This window comes from Mauremys mutica, chromosome 1, assembly GCF_020497125.1.
Source record: "Mauremys mutica isolate MM-2020 ecotype Southern chromosome 1, ASM2049712v1, whole genome shotgun sequence".
Lineage (NCBI taxonomy): Eukaryota > Metazoa > Chordata > Testudines > Geoemydidae > Mauremys > Mauremys mutica.
Window position 1 is genome coordinate 252,715,505 of NC_059072.1, and position 24,914 is coordinate 252,740,418.

General features: G+C 41.0%; 1 protein-coding gene across 6 annotated transcripts in view; it reads right to left on the minus strand.

Annotated features, from left to right (window-relative positions):
- Positions 1-24,914, minus strand: part of SEPTIN10 (septin 10) — a 66,719-nt gene that overhangs the window by 40,671 nt on the left and 1,134 nt on the right. For all 6 annotated transcript variants that reach the window (XM_045007007.1, XM_045006996.1, XM_045007002.1 and 3 more), the window contains exons 2-4: positions 20,395-20,512; positions 18,999-19,194; positions 11,726-11,912 (exon numbers count right to left, since the gene is read on the minus strand). In XM_045007007.1, the coding sequence (XP_044862942.1) occupies positions 11,726-11,912; positions 18,999-19,194; positions 20,395-20,512 (501 nt within the window). The remainder of the gene's footprint in view (positions 1-11,725; positions 11,913-18,998; positions 19,195-20,394; positions 20,513-24,914) is intronic.

The window sequence follows — 24,914 nt, forward strand, 5'->3', positions numbered from 1 at the left end:
TTCTCCTTCTCTCAGCTCCTCATCTCATCCCACCAGCCTGGAGTCATCCCGGCCCCCGGCTTGTAGTCCCAGTCTCTCTCCCTTAACTCCTTCTCTAATCTCAGTGTCCACCTCACAGTCTTGTCCCAGTTTCTTTAGCCAGTCAGTCCCAGTTCTCCCCCAGCACCCTGGCTCAATCATATTTGCCTCTCCCCACCACACTGGTTTCCAGGCTCCTCCTTCTTGTCCAGATAGTACCAGTCTGCCACCCACTCCTCATCTGATCTCTGTCTTCACACACCTCCCATTTCCCTTACAGACAATATCCCATACTCCCTCTCAGGTCCCACCTCTTCCTTCTCTGCATTCACACGAGGTAATTTTCTCCTCTGTGTTACCTGGGAGCCAGCAAGGGGGTCAGGGAGAGCACAGGAGAGAGAGGCTCCGTGCTCTCAGTTTCTGGTCCCAGACCCAGCCTGCAGCAGTCCAGAGCTGCAATTGCAAAGAAAGTACTGCTTAGCCGCAGGCTGCAGCATGACCAGCATGGATGGAATCTTTGGAAAATTTAGCTACCAAGTTCAAGCAAGTCTCTACTGAGCATGTGCAAACTATACTTTTTCAAAGCTTTATCACTTGGCTAAATTTGGGCAGATTTTCACAAGGAAAACAAAAAGCAAAGTTTTGATACAAAAAACAACCCCATGCTAAATTTCAAGTCCCTGCTCCCAGGGTCAGCTTTAGTAACTGCTGGGCCCGATTCAAATACCCAGTGGCGGTCCAGGGCTTCGGCGGTCCAGGGCTTCGGCGGCACTTCGGCGGCAGGGAATCCGCTCCAGGTCTTCCGCAGCACTGAAGGACCCCCCGCCGCCAAAATGCCACCAAAGACCCCCAGAGCGGACCGCTGCCAGGTGAGTAAAAAAATTAATAAAATTTAAAAGGCGCCTAAGGCACGGGGCCCGATTCTGGGGAATCGGGCGAATCAGCCTAAAGCCGGCCCTGCCTGCTCCAAAGCATAGGGCTGCTAGAGATTCTCAAAGAAAAGGTTGTCAGATGCCCACCATGCAAAATTTCAGCCCACATCGTTAAAGTCTGGCAAAGGTAAAAACATCTAAAAACAGTTTTATAATGGGAAGTGTAGGGCAACCTAATAAGTGCGGCTAACAGCTCCATGTTATTTTACTTACACACACTCTTTTTAAAAAACACAGCTGGTATAGCTTCTGAAGGCCATTAATTTATAATGAGAGAGACACGGTGGATGAGGTAATATTTTGTATTGAACTAACTTCTGTTGATGAAAGAGACAAGATTTTGAGTTCTGTGACCTGGAGAGCTCTGTGGAGCTCCAAAGCTTGTCTCTTTCACCAACAAAAGTTGGTCCGATAAAAAGTATTACCTCACCCATCTTGACACCCGCATATCCTGGGACCAACACAGCTACACCACCACTGCAAACATTAATTCATAATGTAAGAATAGCAGGTATCTTTCACATTGTGGCAGTGGATGTAGTTAAGTGGTTTGGTGGACATTTGGTCTGACAATTAAGCCAGAACCACTCCATAACTGGTTCCCTATCCTGGCCATGCTAACTAGAAAGTATTCCTTCTATGAGACAAGTCACCTCTTCCAACCTGGAGTTATCTTAAACCCTACTCAGCAAGACCTATGAGGGTTTGGAGGGACCACAATACTTAGTAGTAGAGAGAGCTAACCTCAGAATAGCTAAATATGTTCAAGAATCATAGGACTGGAAGGAATCTTGAGAGGTCATCTAGTCCAGCCCCTGTCTCATGGCAGGACTAAGTATTATCTAGACCATCCCTGACAGGTGTTTGTCTAACCTGCTCTTAAAAATCTCCAACGATGGAGATTCCACAACCTCCCTAGGCAATTTATTCCAGTTCTTAACCACCCTGAAAGGAAGTTTTTCCCAATGTCCAATCTAAACTGCCCTGCTGCAATTTAAGCCCATTGTTTCTCGACCTATCCTCAGAGGTTAAGGAGAACAATTCTTCTCTCTACGTCTTGTAACAACCTTTTGCAAACTTGAAAACTGTAATCATATCCCCCCCTCTGTCTTCGCTTTTCCATATTAAACAAACTCAGTTTTTTCAATCTTCCCTCATAGATCATGTTTTCTAGAGCTTTAATCATTTTTGTCGCTCTTCTCTTGATTTTCTCCAATTTGTCCACAATGTTCCTGAAATGTGGCGACCAGAACTGGACACAATATTTCAGTTGAGGCCTAATCAGCACGGAGTAGAGCGGAAGAATTACTTCTCGTGTCTTGCTTACAACACTCCTACTAATACATCCCAGAATGATGTTCGCTTTTTTTTGCAACAGCGGTACACTGTTGACTCATTTTTAGCTTGTGGTCCACTATGACTCGCAGATCCCTTTCCGCAGTACTCCTTCCTAGGCAGTCATTTCCTATTTTGTATGTGTGCAACTGATTGTTCCTTCCTAAGTGGAGTATTGTCCTTATTGAATTTCATCCTATTTAACTTCAGACCATTTCTCCAGTTTGTCCAGATCATTTTGAATTTTAATCCTATCCTCCAAAGCACTTGCAACCCCTCCCAGCTTGGTATCAGCCGCAAACTTTATAATGTAGTCTCTATGCCATTATCTAAATTATTGATGAAGATACTAAACAGAACTGGACCCAGAACAGAACTGCAGGATCCCACTTGTTCCACCCTTCCAGCATGACTGTGATCTGATAACTGATAACTACTCTCTGGGAACCATTTTCTAACCAGTTTTGCACCCACCTTATAGTAGCTCCATCTAGGTTGTATTTCCCTAGTTTGTTTATGAGACGGTCACGCGAGACAGTATCAAAAGCTTTACTAAAGTCAAGATATGCCACATCTACCGCTTCCCCCCATCCACAAGGCTTGTTACCTTGTCAAAGAAAGCCATCAGGTTGGTTTGACACAATTTGTTCTTGACAAATCCATGCTGACTGTTACTTGTCACCTTACTATCTTCTAGATGTTTGCAAATTGATTGCTTAATAATTTGCTTCATTATCTTTCCAGGTACAGAAATTAAGCTGATTGGTCTGTAATTCCCTGGGTTGTCCTTATTTCCATTTTTATAGATTGGCATTATATTTGCCCTTTTCCAGTCTTTTGGAATCTCTCCTGTCTTCCATGACTTTTCAAAGATAATCACTAATGGCTCAGATATCGCCTCACTCAGTTCCTTGAATATTCTAGGATGCATTTTGTCAGACCCTGGTGACTTGAAGGTATCTAATTTGTCTAAGTAATCTTTAACTTGTTCTTTCCCTATTTTAGTCTCTTCTGATCCTACCTCATTTTCACTGGCATTCACTGTGTTAGACGTCCAATCACCACCAACTTTCTTGGTGAAAACCAAAACAAAGAAGTCATTAAGCACCTCTGCCATTTCCACATTTTCTGTTATTATTTTTGTCCCTCACTGAGTAACGGGCCTACCCTGTCCTTGGTCTTCCTCTTGCTTCTAATGTATTTGTAGAATGTTTTCTTGTTACCCTTTATCACTCTAGCTAGTGTGATGAATGAAATATATCAAATATATCAAAGGACTGCAGCACATTGGACTATATTTGTAATGGTTATGTCCTGTTTTATTTTAAAACCCACCTTTCTCCTATATCAGCAAGCAAACAGTTATACATTTCATAAAAGCAAACTGCAGATGCTGAGTCAGATGTAGTTTTGTACTGTGAACTGTCCTTGCAAATCCTCTGATTACTTTTATACTGTGTGTTCATGTTCCTGCTGTTAGAAAGAATTTTAGCCTAAAATATTTTGTCTTTTACAAAGCACGTTACTTCCCAGTGAAGCCCAAAGAAGTATTTAGCCCTGAGAAAGAATGATCCATTTCCCAGTTTCTTAACTTCACAAGTTTACACAAATGCTCATTTCTCCCCCACTAGTGATTGTTTGTATTGGTTTTAGGAACCAGCAAAAGGGGGAGCACACACATAGATGAGCAAACGAACACACAAAGTTGATCAAACTTTGAGACTCCTCTTGAGATCTCCCACAAGGCTACACTGAAGAGTGCTACAGTGCAATGGGATCAGCAATACTCCAGTTCAGGTTTACAAAGAACTAGACTGATGGACTTGCATAGAAGCCCTCAGCAGTAACCCACCAGTATAATACAGCAGAAGCAGGTTAAAAACAAAAAACAGCAGCAAAGCACTCCTTAAAAAGAAGCTCATAAAAACTTAAAAAATCTGGACTTAGTCGATGAGAAAAATTACCCAGGAAGTCAAAATTAAAAGACCTGTTTCCATGGAGGTACATTACTCTAGCTACAAGAAAAAGTCGGGAACTTTTTATATTTCTTTTACCATCATTCTATCACATTTTTACCATAACTTAGTACCTAAGATAGCACTTTTCATATTTGCAAACATTAATCTTCCTATGACCATTGAGACAAGAATTCCTCCAAAATAAAATGTGTGTAATGGATAGATGGTGCACACGCCTTGTACGTGACAAGGTAAGAGAAATCTATTTCAAAGTCCAAACTACTTTTTCAGAAGCTCATATACAAAAATTGTTTTTCAATTCCACAGAAGACTGAAGATTTCCTCCACGACAAGCAGGGAACACAAACCCACACTTCTTACCTTTGAATATACTATATACAGTGAAATCCCTCAATACAGGGAATTCATAAACTGATTATAGTATTTTTACATTGTCCACAAAAACAACCCCAAACACAGAACAAGAGACTGAAAACACAAAAGCTTCCTAAATTATTGTGAATCACTTCTATACATTACCAACTTTCTAGTTAAAGATAAAGCAATATAACACTGCTGACGTTGATAATCTAGGCTCTAAAATGTCATATTAGAGATGTTCCAGGTAGATTACTTTCTCCCTATAGCTTTATGAATGAGATAAGCAGTTATAGTTTATGTCAGACTTCCTTTTAAATGCAGTTGCATTAAATAATTAGCACTGGTTCATTTCAACAAGTTTCAACAAAAAAAAAAAAGATGTCTCTAACGGATGAAACTGCCCATGAATAAAAGGAAAGAACTGTTTAATGCTACTATTCTGCCAGCAATGATATACAGAGCAGAAAGCTAGTCAACAACAAAAGCGGAGGAAGAAAAATTCGCTGTCACCCAGAGAGCAATGGAAAGGCGAATGTGTAAGATATCGCTCCATGATCATATACTGAATGAGGAGATCAGAAGGCATACAGACATAGTGACCAATGTAGTGCAGGCGATGTATGATGCAAAGTGAAGATGGACGGGTCATGTAGTCTCCAGGCAAGACAATAGGTGGACAACCTGCATCAGTGACTGGATCCCCAAAGACCACAAGCGACCACTGGGCGGACCAAAAATGTGATGGGCCAATCCCATGACAAAACTCTTTGGTCAGAAATGGAAAGAACATGCTTGCAACAAAACAGAATGGTGTGGTGTCGACTTGCGTTCATGGAGGGACGGACAAGGACAAGCTGGACAAAGGTGACAAAGGTGTTTTATTCATTTCAGACAGATCTATTTTTACTTTCTACAACTTGCTCTCTCCTCTGCCCTATTGTTGCCAGTATAAATATCCCATTGTGATATGAATAAAATTAGGTGCGTAGTTTGTAGAAGCAAATTGTTTATACGATTTTTAAAATATGCTTGCCATGTATATTAAACAAATGTGCACCACAAAAAGTGCCTCCCACCCAAAAACAAGGAACTGTTTGCACAATGTATGGTAGAGAACAACTGCTGATGCAGTAACTGTAAGACTAAAAAAAACAATCAGCAGCACAGACTGCTATAATAGTTAAACAGGTCTACTTTAAACCATTATAAATACACGCGTCCAAGACTAAAGCAATAATACGCCAACATTAAGCATGTAACAGGATACAGTTATATTTACCTTAATTTATCTGCTAAGGCAACACTTGTTTTTGTCAGGACATCCAGAGATATGTTACAGAATTACATTTTTAGTTACATCAGATCAATCCATATTTAATTAAGACTGTTTAACTGAAGGATGTACCCCTTAAGTTTCCCATATTCCCTGAGAAACTGTTCCATATTCCATTCACCCTTTAAGTAAGGAACTTTCATGTCTTACAGGCCATAGCCAGCACTCAAAATATGAAAAGCAAAACAAAAAAGTTAATCTGACCTTAGAGTGGACAATTTTCCAAAACTAACCGCAACTGTAGGTTTCTGGCTTCAGCACCCTCACTGTTTGGTGCAAAATGCAGGGATTTCAATAACAAAGAATAAACTTCAAGGCATTAGCTTAACTATTATCTTATGTAAAGTAGGACTTCGGAGTTACGAACACCAGAGTTACGAATTGACAGGTCAACCACACACCTCATCTGGACCTGGAAGTATGCAATCAGGCAGGAGAGACAAAAAAACAAAAAACAAAAGCAAAAAAAAAAAAAGAAAGCAAATACTGTACAGCACAGTACCATGTTAAATGTAAACTACTAAAAAAAATAAAGGGAAAGTTAAAAAATATGATTTGACAAGGGAAGGAAACTGTTTCTGTGCTTGTTTCATTGAAATTAAGATGGCAGCATTTTTCTTCTGCATAGTAAAGTTTCAAAGCTCAATGTTCAGTTGTAAACTTCTGTAAGAACCATAACATTTTATTCAGTTATAAACATTTCAGCATTACAACCTCCATTCCTGAGGTGTTCGTAACTCTGAGGTTCTACTGTAGGCTTGTTGGTACCAACTCGTTCCTTTCCCACCTAATGTCTTACATCTCAAGTATGAAACGCAACAGTTTTATACTACCAAATATGTGTTTAGCTAATCATATCAAAACTTCTAAAAAATCAAATGAAAGTACTTTTCATCATCTTCTACTGGTTTTCTCTCTGCAATATCCATTTTAGTATGGTGAGTGTGCTGATCCAAATGAAGCCTTTTTTTAGTAATTGTGACAGAATGTACCCCTGCATTTCCACACTACACACTATTGTAATAATCTTTGTACAAAATACACTTTCTAAGGTATCATTTGACAACTCAATTTGCTGGTCATTACTGTCCCCTGGTAAAATATGTGAGACAACACTGCATGTGAAGTTTAAGATTCCACTTTACAGTGTTAACAACACATGTTCCAGTCAGAAGTTGGCAACCAGGTCTGTCCTAAACAAAGGAATGTGTGCTCTGCTTAATTTGCATTAAAGCAGTAAACAGAGTCATCAAGCAGGAAGGGAAACAAAGGAAGCTCAAACACGTGAGGAAAAAAGAGCAGGGAACATTCTTCCCCAGACTTTGGCGGGCCGGACTACCACTTCCTGCAGCTCCCATTGGCCGGGAAAGGTGAACTGCGGCCACTGGGAGCTGCGGGGGGCCATGCCTATGAATGGTCAATGTCCGCAAAATGTCTCATGGCTCGTAATCAGCTTACCCTAATGGGCCGCATGCGGCCTGCAGGTTGCCCACCACTGGTCTAGATTGTACTCAGGTAAGTCACAGTAATGTCTTACACTAATGTCAAAGTATTTTTTGATGAATTACATTCCTTACCTCCATGCATAACTCCAAAGACTTGATTTGCCTTTTTACACCTGCCACATAAAATAAGGTGATTTTAAGCGTACTATATACAGTTACCTCCAAAACAGTGTTTGTGCTGAACCCTCAAATATATAATCTTTGCTTAATTTTAAGGAGCAGTATGTTCTGCTACACTGAACTCCATGAGCCTCTTATTCCCACGGTAAATCTGTTCTGAACATCCTGAAGGCCAAACTTTCAAATACATTAAGTGAGAACAAGCCACATGTCATTTCTCTCCCTTAACAGTGACCTGCAAATATTTTAGCAAAAATACATTTGTGTGCTGAATTGTCTCAAAGGGTGTGGTGATGGTGAATCATTCTGGATGTAACTAATTTTAAACCACATTTTTTTCCTCTCAGTTCATTTCAGGTTTCCTGAACTTGAGTTGGACTGCTCAACTCTTGTGACTCCCCTCACACTGTAGCTACCACTGGTAGAAATATGCACCCAACTCATAGAAGGTTACACATATTTTACAAACATTTTGATTTTTTTTTTTTAAAAGTCTATAAAATTGCCATAAAAAAGTATCACCAATTTCTTGGCCTAAGTTTTTCTATCATTTTTAAAAGTACCCCTAATGAATCAGAAGCTAAATTCATAAGTGCTTGGTCAGAAATGCTCTGCTGGCATGAAAAAACAAAGAAAATATCTGATTCTTCAAAACATTAGATAAACCTCCTGAATATGAAGACAAGTGAAAACCTGGTTTGTAACATACCACATTAGTACTTCTTACTTCAAATTACAAATGAGTGAATCTGCATGCTATGATCAGTACAAACAGGTAGAAAATTCATGTGCACTTAAATGCTAGAGGTTCTGTGCCAAAAAGAGTACATAAACCAAAAAAAAAAAGTTTCCATCCACTTGATATTCAAATTTTTTTAATGGTATGTATTTCTAAATGAAATAAGAACTCAGTAAAATATGTTGTTGATATAAAGTTCAAAGCCACTTACCAACTGCAAATATAATCATAGAATCATAGGACTGGAAGGGCCCTTGAGAGGTCATCTAGTCCTCGCCTCTGCATGCATGGCACTACTAAGTATGACCTAGAACATACCTGACAGGTGGTTATCTAATCTGCTTTTAAAAATCTCCAATGATGCAGATTCCACAACCTCCCTAGGCAATTTATTTCAGTGCTTAACCACCCTGACAGCTATGAAGCTTTTCCTAATGTCTGCAATTTAAGCCCATTGCTTCTTGTCCTATCCTCAGAGGTTAAGGAGAACAATTTTTCCTCCCTCCTCCTTGTAGCAACCTTTTATGTGCGTGAAAACTATTATGTCCCCCTTCACTCTTCTCTTCTGCAGACTAAACAAATCCAATTTTTTCAATCTTCCTTCACAGGTCACGTTTTCTAGACCTTTAATCATTTTTGTTGTTCTTCTCTGGACTTTCTCCAATTTGTCCACATCTTTTTTGAAACGTGGCACTCAGAAATGGACACAATACTCCACCTGAGGCCTAATCAGCGTGGAATAGAGCAGAAGAATTACTTCTTGCTTACAACACTCCTGCTAATCCATCCCAGAATGATGATTGCTTTTTTCCACCCCCCAACAGTGTTACACAGTTGACTGATATTTAGCTTGTGATCCACTATGACCCACAGATCTCTTTCTGCAGTACTCCTTCCTAGGCAGTCATTTCCCATTTTGTGCAACTGATTGTTCCTTCCTAAGAGGAGTACTTTGCATTTGTCTTTATTGATTACTTGCTTAATGACTGAAACACACAAATCTCTTTTCATAGCTCACAAGATAGACTACTACATCATACACAGTACATGCAAAGAAATCACAGCTACAGCAACACACAACAGGATGATTCATTTTAGAGCATTTTTAGGTGTGCTGGCAGAGAGTTCCAAAAGCATCAGGCAATACATTTAATCACCAATTTAATCCTTGGAGTGAACCATCCATCATATAATAGATCTTGAAAAAGTACATCATCTTTCATACAAGCTATCTCAAAATGCTTTACAGATATAATGAAACACTACTACTAGGAAAGATGTGTTAGCATTGACTTTGTTTACATATTCCCACATTCTAAAGAAAAATATTTGGAATCAAAACTTGTTCTACTAAACAAATTTTTTTTTAAAAAAGTCAACCCAGCTAGTTGAAAGCATTTAATGATTAAAAAACTGTTAGTTTCCCTTACTACAGTAACTGCAGTTCTCCAAGATGATTGCTTGTACTGATATCCACTCTGTGATGAGCAATAATTCATCCTTAAACTCAAGTGGGGATTGACAGGTCTCATTTGAACAATGACTGTAGGATTATTCTACCAAATTGAAGATCTAATCTAGAAGCTAAATCCAGGAAGTAATTCTGTACAAAAGTACAGACTGAATTCCAGGTAACAGTATTTCGCATTTCAGTGACAGAAACATCTGACATAAGCAGAAAAGGTCACCTTAGACCTAAATGAATGTGCTCCAATACCTATCATTTTAATACTCACTAATTCATAGGAAGAAAGTATACAGAATCTAATTCATTTCGATAATCTGAGTGGAAACTAGCTAATCCCCAAAAATATCGCTGTGTGCTACCAGGAATCCCAGTGGTTTATTGTACAGTTTAGTCCTGTTCAGATAGTAAATATCCTCTTCACTTCCAAACAATGTGGTCTGGCCTCTTTTTGCAGTGAATGGAGCATTAGGGAAAATACCAGTAGATCGAATGTTTGGTTTAAATTAAAATCAGAAACCACCTTTGATAGGAATTTAAGGAGGGCATGTTGTTACACCATCTTAAGAAATACCATATTCAGTGAATCAGCCATTAGTGTCTGAATACTTCAGGTTGAACTGATGCAATTACCACTAAGTGAAAGGCAAGGTGAAAAGGTGGTTCTATTAACTGGGCGAGCACCACATTTAAATCACATTATAGAATGGAAACCAAAGAGGTGGAAATATTCAAGATAGACCTTTTAAAAATGTCTCCCCTGTAAAATGAAAAGAGTCCTGTGCCAGTGGGTGAAATGCCAAAGTCATTGGCAGGTATACTCTCACTGAGCTAAAGGTGAGCCCAGACTGTTTAAGGTGCAGCAGGCAGCCCAGAATAAAGGGAGTAGAAAACTAGCAAGGATTAGACACTGTCTGTCTTGCTCAAATGAAAAATCACTTTCATTTCATAGAGGAGGGATTTCTAGTGGAAAGTCACTCAAATCTGCTTTCCAACAGAGTTTTCTGGACATCTTCAGAGCAGTTCCAGTCCAAGCTGTTCAGTCAGCTAGCATCCTAGGCTGACAGACTCCCATATCTTGTCTTAAATAAGACTGAGTGTTCTTTGGGACAGGGACTGTACACTACAAAGTCTGTAGTGTCTAGCACAGTGGGGCTCCCAACCCTGATCAGTGTCTCCAGTCATTATAGTATTACAAAGAAACAACAATAGTAACAACAATCTTCTGAATCCCAGTCTGGTGAGCCCACATTGACCGCTAGGGCCAGCGAGCTAATGGACCATAATAAGACAAGACATATCTTAAAGAGGATCTACAATGCTGAGACAAATAGGGGGTTTTGAGGGAGAGGGATTCCAGAGTGAATCACAGGCCCTATTCCAGATGGCAGGGGCGTTATCCCTCAGGCATAATCTCCCCAGGGTATGGATCAAGAGATACATGCAATAAGAACAGCAGCAAGAGTCACCAGCTAGAAGCTACAGAAAAAGAAAAGGAAACACACCAGATGCAAGAGAGTTGCAGAAGAGGCTAGTGCTATGGAACCTGTCCCCTGTCCAAGTTTATGATCAGGCTACATGGAAGCAATTGACTTCCAGGAATACTGCTCTGGTGAATTAGACACTGAAGGAATCCAAGGTAGAAGGGTCTTGTCACCAAAGACACAGATTTTGACCAAAGAAATCTGCCACAGAATTTTTCATTTTTGTTCAGATGTTTTTTCTACTTTGCCTAATGCAGAAGTCTCCCTCATCCCTTTCAATGACCAAATGAAAAAAGCAGTGAGTGACATATTTCTTGACAACATAATATGTTGACTTTACTTTAAAAAGTTACAGTATTAACAAGAACACAAATAAAGAATTATAAGAGAGGCAAGATGTTGCAAGAAATAGGAATCTTTACAAATTCATTCAAACTGGTTTCAAACAATCTTACCTTGCTGTCAAGATTCTTCATGGTTAACAAATCAAGCGTTTTAAGGGAATGGCCGGTAGGTGAAATAAAATAGAGGCAGACATGGATGCGAGTGTCATGGTAGTTGTATAAGGAGCGTTTAATTTTCAGTTCTTCCTGGAGGTAGGCCTCAAATTGTGCATCTATGTAATCCACTATTGGCTGATAGCTGGGGGAAAAAATGTGATGTGTTAGCAACCAAAGATTAGTTTCTCTCAGATAGAGTGGGACTAAAAAAGGGAATCCATGTTATATTTTTCTGCATACTATTGCTTACTCCTTGAGGAATTCTGTGCCACTGCACAATTTTCAGAAATTAACGTTGTGCACACAGAATTTTCTTTCCCCTACAGAAATAGGCTGCAGTGCTGCTAGCTACCACTAGCTAGCATTGGACTCAGAAGAGCCCAGCTTGCACATATAAAGCCTGGTCTACACTAGGCGTTTAAATCGGTTTTAGGAGCGTAAAACCGATTTAACGCCACAACCGTCCACACTAGGAGGCACCTTATATCGATTTTAATGGCTCTTTAAACCGGTTTCTGTACTCCTCCCTAACGAGAGGAGTAACGCTAGTATCGGTATTACCATATCGGATTAGGGTTAGTGTGGCCGCTGATCGACGGTATTGGCCTCCAGGCGGTATCCCACAGTGCACCAGTGACCGCTCTGGACAGCATTCTGAACTCGGATGCACTGGCCAGGTAGACAGGAAAAGCCCCGCGAAGTTTTGAAATTCATTTCCTGCTTCCCCAGCGTGGAGATCTCATCAGCACAGGTGACCACGCACAGCTCATCAGCACAGTTAACAATGCAGTCTCCTGAGAACCGTAAAAGAGCCCCAGCATGGACTGCACGGGAGGTACTGGATCTGATCGCTATCTGGGGAGAGGATTCAGTGCTAACAGAACTGCGTTCCAAAAGACGAAATGAAAAAGTATTTGAAAGAATTTCTAAGGCTATGACGGATAAAGGCCACAGCAGGGACTCAGTGCAGTGCAGAGTGAAAGTTAAGGAGCTCAGACAAGCCTACCAGAAAACCAAAGAAGCAAACGGAAGGTCCGGGGCAGGTCGAAAAACATGCTGCTTCTATGCTGAGCTGCATGCAATTTTAGGGGGCTGCGCCACAAGTACCCCACCCCTGATCGTGGATTCCGAGGTGGGGGTTGTAATCTCTGCCATGGCTGAGGATTATGCAGACGGGGAAGATGAAGATGAAGAAGAGGAGGAAGACCTAGCAGAGAGCACACAGCACTCCGTGAGCCCCAGCAGCCAGGAGCTTTTTCTCACCCTGACGGAATTACCGTCCTCCCAGCCCTCACAAGCCACTATCCCAGACAATGACGCCATGGAAGGGAGCTCTGGTGAGTGTACCTTTGCAAATAGCAAACATTATTTTTTAAGCAAGCCTTTTTTAATGATTGATTTGCCCTGAGGACTTGGGATGCATTCGCAGACAGTATAGTTACTTAGAAAAGTTTGTTAACATGTCCGGGGATTGAGAGGAAATCCTCCAGGGACATCTCGATGAAGCGCTCCTGTAGGTACTCCAGAAGCCTTTGCAGAAGGTTTCTGGGCAAGGCAGCCTTGTTCCGCCCACCATGGTAGGACACTTTACCACGCCATGCATGTAGCAAGTAATCAGGTATCATTGCGTGGCAAAGCATAGCAGCGTATGGTCCCGGTGACTGCTGGCATTCAAGAAGCATCCGCTCTTTATCTTGTTCTGTTATCCTCAGCAAAGTGATATCGTTCAGGATAACCTGGTTAAAAATCAGGAATTTAAGTAAGGGGGGTGGCCATTTTTCTACTGGGTTCGTGGACTGCAGCAGCTTAAAAAAAAAACTTTCCTGCACGTAGCGAAGCGGGGGGAGGGAAGGAGTGAAATGCCGATGATCTTTTCTGTGTTTGGTCACCGGCGATCTTCCCCAAGCTACCAGACACGCAGTGGGTGGGGGGGTGGGAAGGTTGTTGATTAGCAGGGAGCTAGCGTGGTATTAGCCATGCGTTGGGGGGGGGGTAAATCACTACAGAAGCCGAAAGACAGTGGCTTACCATGGCCGCATGCAAGCTGAATTCTGATGCCTGGACCTGTGTCTGTGAGATCTGTAACTCCAGAGCTGCAAGCACTCACTATTAAGATGAAAAATGCGACCTTGTAGGGAAATCACATGTGCTAGGTGAATAGTGCTGTTCACTGTGAAAGAGTATAACCATTGTTCTGTAAAATGTATCTTTCTAAATATTTATCTCCCTCATGCAGCTGCAAATTTTTCAACCATCCCTCCTCCATCCCAAAGGCTAGCACAGATAAAGCGGAGGAAAAAGAAGACGCGAGATGAGATGTTCTCGGATATTATGGAAGTTACACGCAATGAAAGAGCTCATCTGAATGAGTGGAAGGACGTGGTATCAAATTACAGGAAAGAGGCCAGTGAACGTGAGGACAGGAGGGATGAACGTGAGGACAGGAGGGACAACCGAGATGAGAGGTGGCGGCAGGAAGACCGGCAGGAAAATCAGCGGTGGCGGCAGGAAGATCAGCGGTGGCGGGATGCAACTCTGGGGCTGCTGCGTGATCAAACTGACATGCTCCGGCGTCTTGTGGAGCTTCAGGAACGGCAGCAGGATCACAGAGTGCCGCTGCAGCCCCTGTATAACCACCCTCAACCCTCACCATGTTCCACATCCTCCTCACCCAGACGTGTAAGAACGCGTGGGGGGAGGCTCCGTGCACCCGCCCACTCCACCCCCGTGGACAGCCCAACCAGAAGGATGTCGTTACTGTGAATTTTTTTTTAATGGCCTTCTCCATCCCTCCTATCCTCCTCCCAAACCACACCCTTACTTCTCTCCCTCTTTTTATAATGAATCAATAAAGAATTCATGCTTTTTAAATGAGAGTGACTTTATTTGCATAAGTAAGCTGTACTCGAAGGGGGAGGGGGAGTTGCTTACAGGGACTGAATCAATCAAGGGGGTTGGGTGTTCATCAACAAACAGCAGTCACACTGTACCCTGGCCATTGATGAAGCTCGTTTTCAAAGCTTCTCTGATGCGCACCGCTTCCTGGTGTGCTCTTCTAATCTCCCTGGTGTCTGGCTGCGCGTAATCAGCGGCCAGGTGATTTGCCTCAGCCTCCCACCCCGCCATAAAGGTCTCCCCCTTACTCTCACAGAGATTGTGGAGAATACAGCAAGCAGTAATAACATAGGGGACATTGGTTTGGCTGAGGTCTGAGCGAGTCAGTAATGTCCGCCAGCGCGCCTTTAAACGGCCAAATGCACATTCCACCACCATTCTGCACTTGCTCAGCCTGTAATTGAACAGATCCTGACCACTGTCCAGGCTGCCTGTGTATGGCTTCATGAGCCATGGCATCAAGGGGTAGGCTGGGTCCCCCAGGATAACGACAGGCATTTCAACATCCCCAACTGTTATTTTCTGGTCTGGGAAGTAATTCCCTTGCTGCAGCCGTTTAAACAGAGTAGTGCTTCTGAAGACGCGAGCGTCATGAACCCTCCCTGGCCATCCCACGTGGATGTTTGTGAAACGTCCCTTGTGATCTACCAGTGCTTGCAGCACCATTGAAAAGTACCCCTTCCGGTTTACGTACTGGGTGCCCTGGCGCTGCGGTGCCAAGATAGGGATATGGGTTCCATCTATCGCCCCCCCACAGTTAGGGAATCCCAGTGCAGCAAAGCCATCCACTATGGCCTGCACGTTTCCCAGAGTCACAACCTTTCGTAGCAGCAGCTTAGTGATTGCTTTGGCTACTTGCATCACAGCAGCCCCCACAGTAGATTTTCCAATTCCAAATTGATTCCCGACTGACCGGTAGCTGTCTGGCGTTGCAAGCTTCCACAGGGCTATCGCCACTCGCTTCTCTACTGTGAGGGCTGCTCTCATCTTGGTATTATGGCGTTTCAGGGCAGGGGCAAGCAAGTCACAAAGTTCCATGAAAGTGCCCTTACGCATGCGAAAGTTTCACAGCCACTGGGAATCGTCCCACACCTGCAACACAATGCGGTCCCACCAGTCAGTGCTTGTTTCCCGGGCCCAAAATCGGCGTTCAATGGATAGAATCTGCCCCATTACCATCAGGATCTCCAAAGCGCAGGGGCCCGCGGTTTGAGAGAATTCTGTGTCTACGTCCTCATCACTGTCATCGCCGCGCTGCCGTATCCGCCTCCTCCTCGCCTCGGATTGAAGGTCCTGGTTCACCATAGACTGCACGAGAGTGCGCGAGGTGTTTAAAACATTCACGATTGTGGTATTGAGCTGAGCAGGGTCCATGCTTGCTGTGCTATGGCGTCTGCACAGTTCACCAAGCAAAAAAGGCGCGAAACGGTTGTCTGCTGCTCAGGGAGGGAGGGGTGAGGCTGTACCCAGAACCACCCGCGACAATGATTTTTGCCCCATCAGGCACTGGGATCTCAACCCGGAAATGCCAAGGGGCGGGGGAGGCTGCAGGAACTATGGGATAGCTACGGGATAGCTACCCACAGTGCAACGCTCCAGAAATCGACGCTAGCCTCGTGCCATGGATGCACACCAACGACTTAATGTGTTTAGTGTGGCCGCGCGCACTCGATTTTATAAAAATCTGTTTTACAAAACCGGTTTATGCAAATTCGGAATAGTCCCGTAGTGTAGACGTACCCTAAGACATTACTGGTGAGAGGGAACTAGAGAGTTCCTGGCAGCTGCAGTTCCCAGCATGCCCTGAGGAAAAGAGAGGGCAGTGCGCAGGAAACTCAACACAAGCCTGGGACCGAGCATCAGGCTGTTTCTCCCTCTGCATCCCTGGGCCGAAGATGGGCTGGGGAGGGAGGGGAGAGGGGGGTTGAGAGTGTCTGGCCCCCCAGCTGGGCTGGGGAGGGAGGGGAGAAGGGGGCAGAGAAAGAGCAACTGGGTTGTCATGGGGGTTTCTTTAACTCTACTCCCGAGGGAATTTTTGTGTGTGTCTGTATTGTTCCAGACATACTTGCTGACAGGTATTTTGAAATAAATTTCAAAAATAATTGAAACTGGCTTGATTATGCAGCATAATTTTGACATTTGCAGAATTTTGCTGAATTTTAAAATATTGTGTGCAGAATTTTTAATTTTTTGGTGCAGAATTCCCCCAGGAGTATATCACTTTACATATCAACTACATACACTGGATTCTCAAGAAGTAATATACTAGAACAGGATATTAAATGTATGGATAATGATCAAACTGTCTACGCAATGTAAAACTAAAGTTACTGAATACTAGTTTGAGAAACTAATGCAGCACAGGATGGGTTAAAGATACAGTTAAATTTTTCTCTATTGGTGATGAAAAGCAGAGTGTATCAGCTATGCTTTTTACTGAAATCATTAAGTGATCCATTTCATGGACTTCTGTAATTTCTGTAGTCTCACAACTCAATCTTGGAAATAATAGATAATCACTATAACTAGCATGTGACTGATACTGTCCATAATCATGATATTTTCACATCTTTTGGAGATCAGTGTTGTGTTTTTGGGAGCTTTATTACTGGTAAATGCGTGCAAGAGAGCAGGAAGTTATCCTCTAAAGAATGAGAATCTGATCTGTATTTTAATTACATTTTAAAGATTCTTTCCCTTTTTGTATGATCCAAATTACAAGAGGACCATAATGTATCTTCAAAACATGTTATTGTATACATAAAAGCAGCAGGTCCTGAGTATCTGTTGCTGCATACAGTGTAGATGAAACATGGGAGGCGAAATTTCAAAGGCACTGATCACATGGAAAGTGAATTTGAAAGAGGCAGAAGACAGCCTTGTTTGCAATATGAAATATTTTACTGCGTATCATTAACACCAGTACCTGAGATTTTTCTTTATCGTCTAAACATTGTTCATCAAAGAAATGGGCAAGAACAGGCAAGTCACTAGCAAGAACTCTCTTTTGTTAGTATCCTATGCTATAATGTTAATTAAAGCTGCGAGTTTGTCACGGAGGTCACGGAAGTCACAGATTCCGTGACCGCCGTAGCAGCTGGTGGGAGCTGCGGGGGTGGTGCCCGCAGGCGGAGGCAGCGCGCAGAGCTGCCTGGCCACACCTCTGCCTAGGACCTGAGCGAGGGGGAGGTCACTGCTTCCGGGGAGCCCCCCGGGTAAGCGCCGCTCAGAGCCCGCCTCACGCTGTCCCATGCCCCAACCCCCTGCCTCCTTCCACACTCAAACACTGCTGCTGCTGGGGGCGAGGGGGAGGTTCGGAGACAGGTACAGAGCCTACTGTCCCTGCCACCCATGCCACCCCCCGCCAGCACCAGCGGGGTTCTTGGGCCATGCACCGCTGCCCACCCCCCCACCCTAGCATCAGCAGGGGTCCAGGCCGTACACCGCCACCCATCCCCTAACCCACTAGCACCCAGGCCAAACTGCCCCAGCACCTGCAGCTCCCCTGGGCAGCCCCCACCCCTCCAAGTTTTAGTCAGGGTATATAGTAAAAGTAATAGACAGGTCACGGGCTGTGAATTTTTGTTTACTGCCTGTGACCCGTCCATGACTTTTACTAAAAATACCCGTGACTAAAACGTAGCCTTAGTGTTAATTTATGTTCTGGAAGTGAATGCACAACCTCCATCCATGCCCAACACTACTTGGCTCTTAAATAATGTAAATTATTATTAAAAATGCTTCATAGTATTGGTCATCCCAATAAAAGTCTGAAGAAAATCATTTTAATAATTATGAATATTTAAATTCATCAAACTGAATTGGATGGAAAAGAAAACTCTAAATTCACTAGCTGTGTAATGCTCCATCTTCTAAACAGACTGTTCAACTTCAAATATACCTACATTTAAAAAATCCAGATGATTTTCTTCCAACTTACACTCTTTTGTAGATCCTACTGAAACTTAAAAGCACAAGTCTGTAGAGAATATATTGTACCGCAACTTACTATCTGTATAATTATATGAAAGTTCAAAAAATGCCCATCACTATTATATATTTTATTGATATAATTTGTAACACATTATAAAGGCATGTGCACATGAGGGCAGAGTAAACATTGATTTCTCAAATAACTTGCCTGACAAGAAGAAAATACGATCCATTAATTATGTGGAAAAATGTATAATTAAATATCTGGAGTACATATGTAATTTGTACCACACATTTTTCTTAATCACATCCCTAACTTGAAAAATCTACTCAGACTCCACAGTTCAAGACCAAGATTATTTTGCATAATCAAATTCTTACCACATGAGGAAACACTAACCTATCTTCTTTGTTTATCTGGTCACCGAATCCCACTGTATTTACAATGGTCAGTTTCAATCGAACATTGCTTTCCTGGAGTTCATAGGTCTGAGCTCTGAGTCTTACATTCGGTTGAAAATGTGTTGATACGCGGTCATCAAAACTGGTGTTAAACAAAGTATCTATCAAGGTTGATTTTCCAATTCCAGTCTCCCCTAAAAATATTAAAAGAAAAAGTAAGAAGTTTGCATTTACATATATTTGTACAAAGCATAATAGTTGTTATTATAGTTATTGCCCCCATTAAAAGAGTTTAAAGAGAAATTACCTGTAAATTAGCTTCTCCAAACATATGAGCAAATTCCTCTTTTTGACCCTTAGAAGCACCAGTAAATGTATTTTGTACAAAAAAATCAATTGCAGTGCCTCATTATCTTGAATATTCCCTCAAACCTTCAATTCCTTGACAAGTAGAACATATGCATGCACACCTACTAGTACCCCAAAGGGAAAACAACACCACCACACACCTTTGAGTACTAAGAGCATTCCTTTTGTGCCTCTCACTAGAATCTTAAGATCCAAGAACAGGATTAGTGTCTTATAAATGAGGACTAAAGATTGTTTAGCATGCTTATATGGGCCTGCCGTGGTGGCCTAGGCACCAGCATTCCAAAAATCAGTGGGGGGCAGGGGAAGAGAGAAAACCTTAACACCAAGAAAACTTTACTATTTCATTAGGTCAGTATTAAAACCACAGCTATCCATCTTCACTATTTTACACACGTTTTAAGATTAGCTATTCCATGCATATAGGGAGGTCTGTTCTTCAACCACATCAGCTAATAGACAGAGAGGAAGTGAAAGACAATTATGGATTGGTGTGGATTATTTATATCCTTGCTCAGTTCAGTGTTGGGTTTTAGGAAAATGCATGGCTGTGTGTCTGGCTGGTCCATCCAAAGAACTCCAATACATTCAGCCAGAAAATTAATAAGTATAAAAAGGCTTCAAGGTTTCCTACTGATAGACCTGGGAGTGGCTTGGGTTCTATTATCTGAAATACTTTACCTATGGGGAAGAGTTGGATGTAGACCACAAGTTTTAAAGAATCCTAGAAGTTGCTCATGAAACAAGACTTAAGGCATCCTTCAAGCCTGATCATGAAAGTACTATACAACAAAGATAATCAAAAGGATGGTTGCGAATAAAAAGAGGCATATTATGGATCATAGTTAAAAAGACAAAAACACCCTAAGATCACATTGGATCAATACTGAAGTCATTTCCTGATGGGAGGTAACAGTAACCTTGTCATGCACTTTTTTTTGTATTAATATTTGTGCCAAAAGATAGTTTATGGCCAAATACTTAATATTCACTGCTGTCAATAATAAAAAAAGTATATTACTTACCAATACAAAGAATGTTGAAGCAGAAGCCCTGGTTGATGGATTTGTTAACCAACTGATCTGGTAAGCTATCAAAACCAACATGGCCAGACAAAGATAAGGGTCGACAATTATCATTTTGCTGTGGAAAAATGATTATTTAAGAAAATATGTTGCCAAACAATTAACAGTGATATACAAGGAGATCTACTAGTAAGCTACAACTCTTCTTTAGGTCTGGTAAGTGACTGAAGAAAACATTAAGAGTTTGCAAAGTCTGTCAGTGGAATAATAAGTATCAACTCATTTAGTGAAATGATGGCATAAATAATTAAGTTTTACTGTAGCCAGCTAATTTGCCATCGAAGCCACTGAAGTGAATGGGACTATTCACATGATTAAAGTTAAGCACATGCTTAAGTGACTTGTGAGATCAAAGCCTATAAACAAAAGAAAGCACACTAGTCAAATGGAAATGAAAACTTGTGAATGAAGGCTATCCCAACTGATTTACCTCTACAAAGAAAGAAAAAAAAATCAGAGGAGAACATAGGGGACAGCAGGAATTCAAAATAGAGACTGAAAACTTGAGGAAAGATACACACAGATAAAAACGTACTCTAAGTGTGCAAGCAGTGAGAATTTTTTAATGTGTAAAGTTATCCATACATCACAACTATAATGGATATCATTACATATGTAGTCAGAGTACCAGAGTCTATGGTTCTTTTTAAATTATTTAATAATGAATTGGTACTTAGACACATTGGTGATGGGTATATGAGAAATGCCTAACATACATAGTCTAAAATAAAAGGAAACAACATCATTTTTCCACATATTAACTGTAGAACCTGAAATGCAATTTAAAAAACAACCATTCAGCATAAACAGATGGACAAAACCATGATTAGCCACAGGTCCACGTTATTCTGTGTTCCTACGTTTACCATCATCAAACCACTATCAATTCCCTGAGCCTTCTAATACAGCCAGCATCCTAAGACTTAACCTTAACCTGGGTTTACATCTAGCGTTTGCCTACTTCACTAAGGTTGGGGGATTTTTATTTAAATTTAGAAGCTCAGGGAAAAGTGTCATCCTTTACACTGAATATGTTTGGACATATTTCAGTCAGGCCTTTTAACATGAGTTTAGCACTCATCATGAAACTATGCTGAATCTTTCTAGTATGCATCTCTTATAATAATTTAAATATTTATTCATTCTCATTGATTTTCATGTATTGTTGTTCTCGTATTAGACTGATAGTGCTGAAAAATGTACACAGACAAAAACAATTTAAGGAGAAAACAGTACATTTTAGGACTATCAAACATGGTGATTCTAAAATTAACATGGTATTGACTGAAAACAAGTTCAGATATAGCCACAATCTGAAAAAGAGAAAATGACAAAATACCTCAGGAAAGGCACTCCAATGTGTGGGAGCCAATATAAAAAAGAGAGAGAGATGGTTGTGGTTGAAACAAACAAATGGAACATGGAGTCCCGGATGGAGCAGAGGGGACAACAGGCAACATAAAAGACAAGATTATACAAGCCACAAAGGTGAACACAAGAACAGCACTTCTGTCTAACAAAACTGAAGATTCAACCTGGTATATGACCAAAAATCAAGCTATATTATTTCTTCATAACACCAACAATTAAGATTTGAGACACACAAAGGACGTTAGAGTCTCAGCATAATTGTAGAGGGATACAATGCCTTTCATATCCTGGTCATTGGCCTAAATCTTGACTGTTAATTGTGTCCTAAATTACCATGCAACTGTTAGCTATGTTGCATAAGTCACTAGCAGTCTCGGTGGACAAAGGTCTACAAAAATACAACAAATGGCACCAATCCATCTATGTCAGGATTTGAATCCATCAACAGGGTTTTGTATAGAGAAAGCTACTGATGGACTTTCTGTATTTGCTCAGTGGAAAAATAGAGGAGCTAGTCTCTATAGCTGTCAATTTGGTACCTTTGACTTTAAAAAATAAAAAAAAAATTAAAAGTATTCCATATGATGAATTTAGCTTCCAAGTTCGTTGACAATGAAGATGACTGAATAGAACAAATTTTCACTGCAAAGCAGATAATGGCACTGAAATATAGTAAACATGTTCAACAACAGGATGCCTTTTTACGATTAATTTCCTAAATATAACCATACTTCACTACACAACAAAAATTTTGACTATAGCAGTGTTATGTAGTTCATATCAAAAGTCCAACTTGGCTTATTTCCTTGGGTCCTTGAACTTCTGCCAAATCAGCTACTTTTAGATGTGTGTTTTGGTCAGGAAACTGAGTGGCTCAACTTCTGCCAAAGGTATTTATATCATTTTCAAAATTTCTTCAGATACATGAATTCTTAGAACAGCAGCAAATTTGAGAATGTAACTATATGGGTACAAGATATTTACTAGGGGCCCTCCTAATTAAACTAACCTCCTTATCTCTAGCCTGATTCTTGCTTGCATATTTATACCTGCCTCTGGAAATTTCCACTACATGCACCCGACGAAGTGGGTATTCACCACGAAAGCCCATGCTCCAATACATCTGTTAGTCTATAAGGTGCCACAGGACTCTTTGCGGCTTTTACAGATCCAGACTAACACAGCTACCCCTCCATTATTTAAATTGTATGTTATACTTACAATTAAACTAAACCCTAATATTAAGACTAATAAGTTAACTATAACATATTGTTCAAATCCTAATAACTTCTAAACAACAAGCTTTCCCACTATTCTGAACAGCACTGAAGACAAGTTTCTATTATAAAGAAGAACTGTAGCAATACCTGCTGCAGGATTGTTCATATTCAGTTATTCTAGTTTGTTTTCTTTCAGGTATAGGTACAGTACTTTACACACTTCCATCATAAGAAGTCTTACAATTCTATTCCTATTAGTAATTTATACAATTCCTATTGGTAATTTATACAATTCCTTTGTTGAACCTGTATGAAATTCTCCTAGAAATTTTATGTTTGTTTTTCTGAGACGATTGAATGCCAACCCCATTCAATTAAAATTGTCTGGAGCACTTTAATACTACTATTTGTTAATCTGAGAAATTAGACTATTCGTCTCCACTTCCCTCTACCTATAATAACTACAATCCAATCTAAAATTGCCATCCTGTGTTTCCAAACTACCCATGAACTTGTCCCCTCCCAATGCTCCCTCCATTTTTATATTGGTCCCCTCCCTACTATTCTCCTGTGTAATATTGTTTGCTTCTGCTGCCCTATCTAGAATTCTCTTGCCTCTCCAAATCTGTAAGACTACTGATAAATTCTAAATCCCCATCACATTTCATTTTTGCTGATACTGCATTTTTTTTCAACTATCCTCTCACTGTAGTTAATCCACAAGAATACTCTCTGACATATTTATTTTTTAAATGTCAACTCTTCTTTTATGCTAGTCTTTTGCAGTTTTTCCTTTCTGCACATATAAAAGAGCTATGAGTCCAGGCTGTGAAACTTTTGTTCTCTAGTTTACTCTCTATAATTCTTTACATACAGAATGCTATATACAACATGCAATATAAAATTGTATTATATTTTACTAAATGATATAAAGGCTATAAAACTTATTTAAAGCATAATTATTCATAAATGGAACGCAATGGGCTACTTCTTTTGGATGAAACAAAGCAGTGTTCAGCACTGGATCTAGGGGCAAGTCTGGAAAGTGAAGGAAAAGAGACCTTGCACTTCTCTGACTGGAAGTAATCAGGGCACAATTCTCCCCCAACGCTGCTCTAATCTAGGGTGACCAGATGTCCCGATTTTATAGGGACAGTTCCGATTTTTGGGTCTTTTTCTTATATAGGGTCCTATTACCCCCATCTCCTGTCCCAATTTTTCACACTTGCTGTCTGGTCACCCTACTCTGATCTATGTCACTACAATGGCTCCCATGGACTATCCAACAGCCAAGGATCATCAGCATTCAGCATTTTGGCCACACACCTTTCAGAATGCCTCACAGACAGAAAAGAACAAGAACAGCCAACTAAATTCCACCCAGGGATTCCTCTAAACAAGACAAATCCGCAGCTGGTTATTTAGGCCATTTTGTGTCCCTCGTGTCCCTAACAAAGCAACATCCAAGATGGAACAGGGCAGAAGATGTGTCTTTATGTCATGAGCTATTCAAATTATTCACTACATCAGAAATAAAAGTGAATCTGAGCCAAGTTTTGGATTGGATTTGTGTATCTGAAGAACCAGGTAGAAGTGGAAAGTTGACAGAATTTGCCAGGATGCGGAGCAAGGTTTTCCTTGAAGCATGCAAACACAAAACCAAGACTGTTTAGATTTTTTTTCTTTATAAATATGCAGCAACTCTCAGCCATTTTGAGCAAGACAAAGCCTGGGAATTGGATCTTCTAGTAATAATTTTAGAACACTGACAGAGCCTGCAAACTGTAGTCAACAGACGTGCGTGTGTATGGGCCTTGTATACAGGTTCAGTACAGGATTATGGCATGATACTTATTTCTGTTCACAATT